The 1,427-nt window shown below is 45.6% G+C and overlaps 1 protein-coding gene across 1 annotated transcript; it reads right to left on the bottom strand.

Annotated features, from left to right (window-relative positions):
• Positions 1-372: 372 nt before the first annotated feature.
• On the bottom strand, positions 373-1,044 carry LOC149173061 (histone H2B.11-like). The gene has a single exon (XM_089427870.1). It carries the CDS (start codon positions 1,032-1,034, stop codon positions 537-539), a length of 498 nt encoding a protein of 165 aa, XP_089283996.1. The 5' UTR covers positions 1,035-1,044; the 3' UTR covers positions 373-536.
• Between the last annotated feature and the right edge of the window lie 383 nt (positions 1,045-1,427).

The following is a 1,427-nucleotide window of genomic DNA, read 5'->3' as shown; positions in this document are numbered from 1 at the left end:
ATACCCAAAGATTTACGAACATAACACAGAATTACCCCCCCCCCCCCCCCCCCCAAAAAAAAACAATCAAATCTATAACCAATTCAATACTAAAAAATTCCCATAATATAGATTAAAAGACAAAACACATAATAATATAGATCAAAATACAAACACAGAATAAAAAAGAAACAGAGCCATCATGTACCTAGTGTGCTCCAGACCAAACCCAACCAAACTTTGATCACACGTAGCATTGAACCTTAACGACTGTTTTACAGCAGGCCTCTGTAACTTATAAACAACAGCGACGATGAATCTTAAGACATGCTATGCATTGGATACAACATTTGCCTCAAGCCAGAATATAGAACACTTTAAAAAGAAGCAGAATACAACCTTTTACCAAAAGCTGAACAATCGAACAAATATTTCCCCCAAAATAGCAAGGAAAACCCTAATCAACAGATCAAGGAGAAGAAGGGCCCAAATTATGCAAGAAAAGGTGGTGTCAAGAGACACCGTGACAAAATATTTACAGAGGAAAAGAACTCGGCTCAGGTAGAGGTGAATTTGGTAACAGCCTTCGTGCCCTCAGAGACGGCATGCTTAGCGAGCTCACCCGGAAGAACAAGTTTAACAGCAGTCTGCACCTCCCTGGAGGAAAGCGTATCCCTCTTGCCGTAGCGAGTAAGCTTCGAATACTCTGCTGCAACTTTCTCAAAAATATCATTGACAAAGGAATTCATGATAGACATAGATTTACTGGAGATGCCAATGTCAGGGTGAACCTGTTTCAGAACCTTGTACACATATATCTTGTATGTCTCCACATTCTTCTTTGACCTCTTCTTCTTTTTCTTATCTCCCCCTTCCTTTGATATCATCTTCTTCTTTGTTGTTTTCTTCGCCTTGGACGCGGCAGGAGCAGCTGCCTTCTCCTTCGCCGCAGCTGCCGCCTTTCCAACGGGCGTCTTCTCTCCAACAGTCTTCCTCTCTTCCTCTCCGCCCGCAGGCTTCTTCTCGGCCGGCTTCTTCTCTGCCTTTGGTGCCATTCTTCACATTCTAATTCTACTTCCCCTGCACCAAAATGAATGCCCATTATAAATTATAATACTCTACAACCATGGCGTAGTCTACCTAGGCATTACAAACCCCGATTACCTGGCCTCCGAGCTGCAGTGCGGAAGGAGTTCGCAGAGGGGTGCACGTAGAGCATCAGAGCTTGAATGGGCGCGGGTGGAAATTTCGAATGGAGGGAATTACTCCCCGCACGAATTCTCCGAATTCCAGCTCATTACTCGCCGCAGGAATTACTCCCCGATCAGTCAGGGATGTCAGGCGATTGGTCAGGGATGTCAGTGAATGTCAGGGCGGTCGGCGATTGGTCAGGGATGTCAGGGAATGTCAGGGCGGTCAGGGAGGGTGGCAGAGAAAAGTGGTGGCGG

The sequence above is a fragment of the Pinus tabuliformis genome, chromosome 4_2, assembly GCF_031772625.1.
Source record: "Pinus tabuliformis cultivar Carrire ecotype Pingquan chromosome 4_2, CPIR1, whole genome shotgun sequence".
NCBI lineage: Eukaryota > Viridiplantae > Streptophyta > Pinopsida > Pinales > Pinaceae > Pinus > Pinus tabuliformis.
The sequence above is the reverse complement of the archived record's forward strand: the minus strand, read 5'-3'. Positions and strand labels throughout refer to the sequence as shown.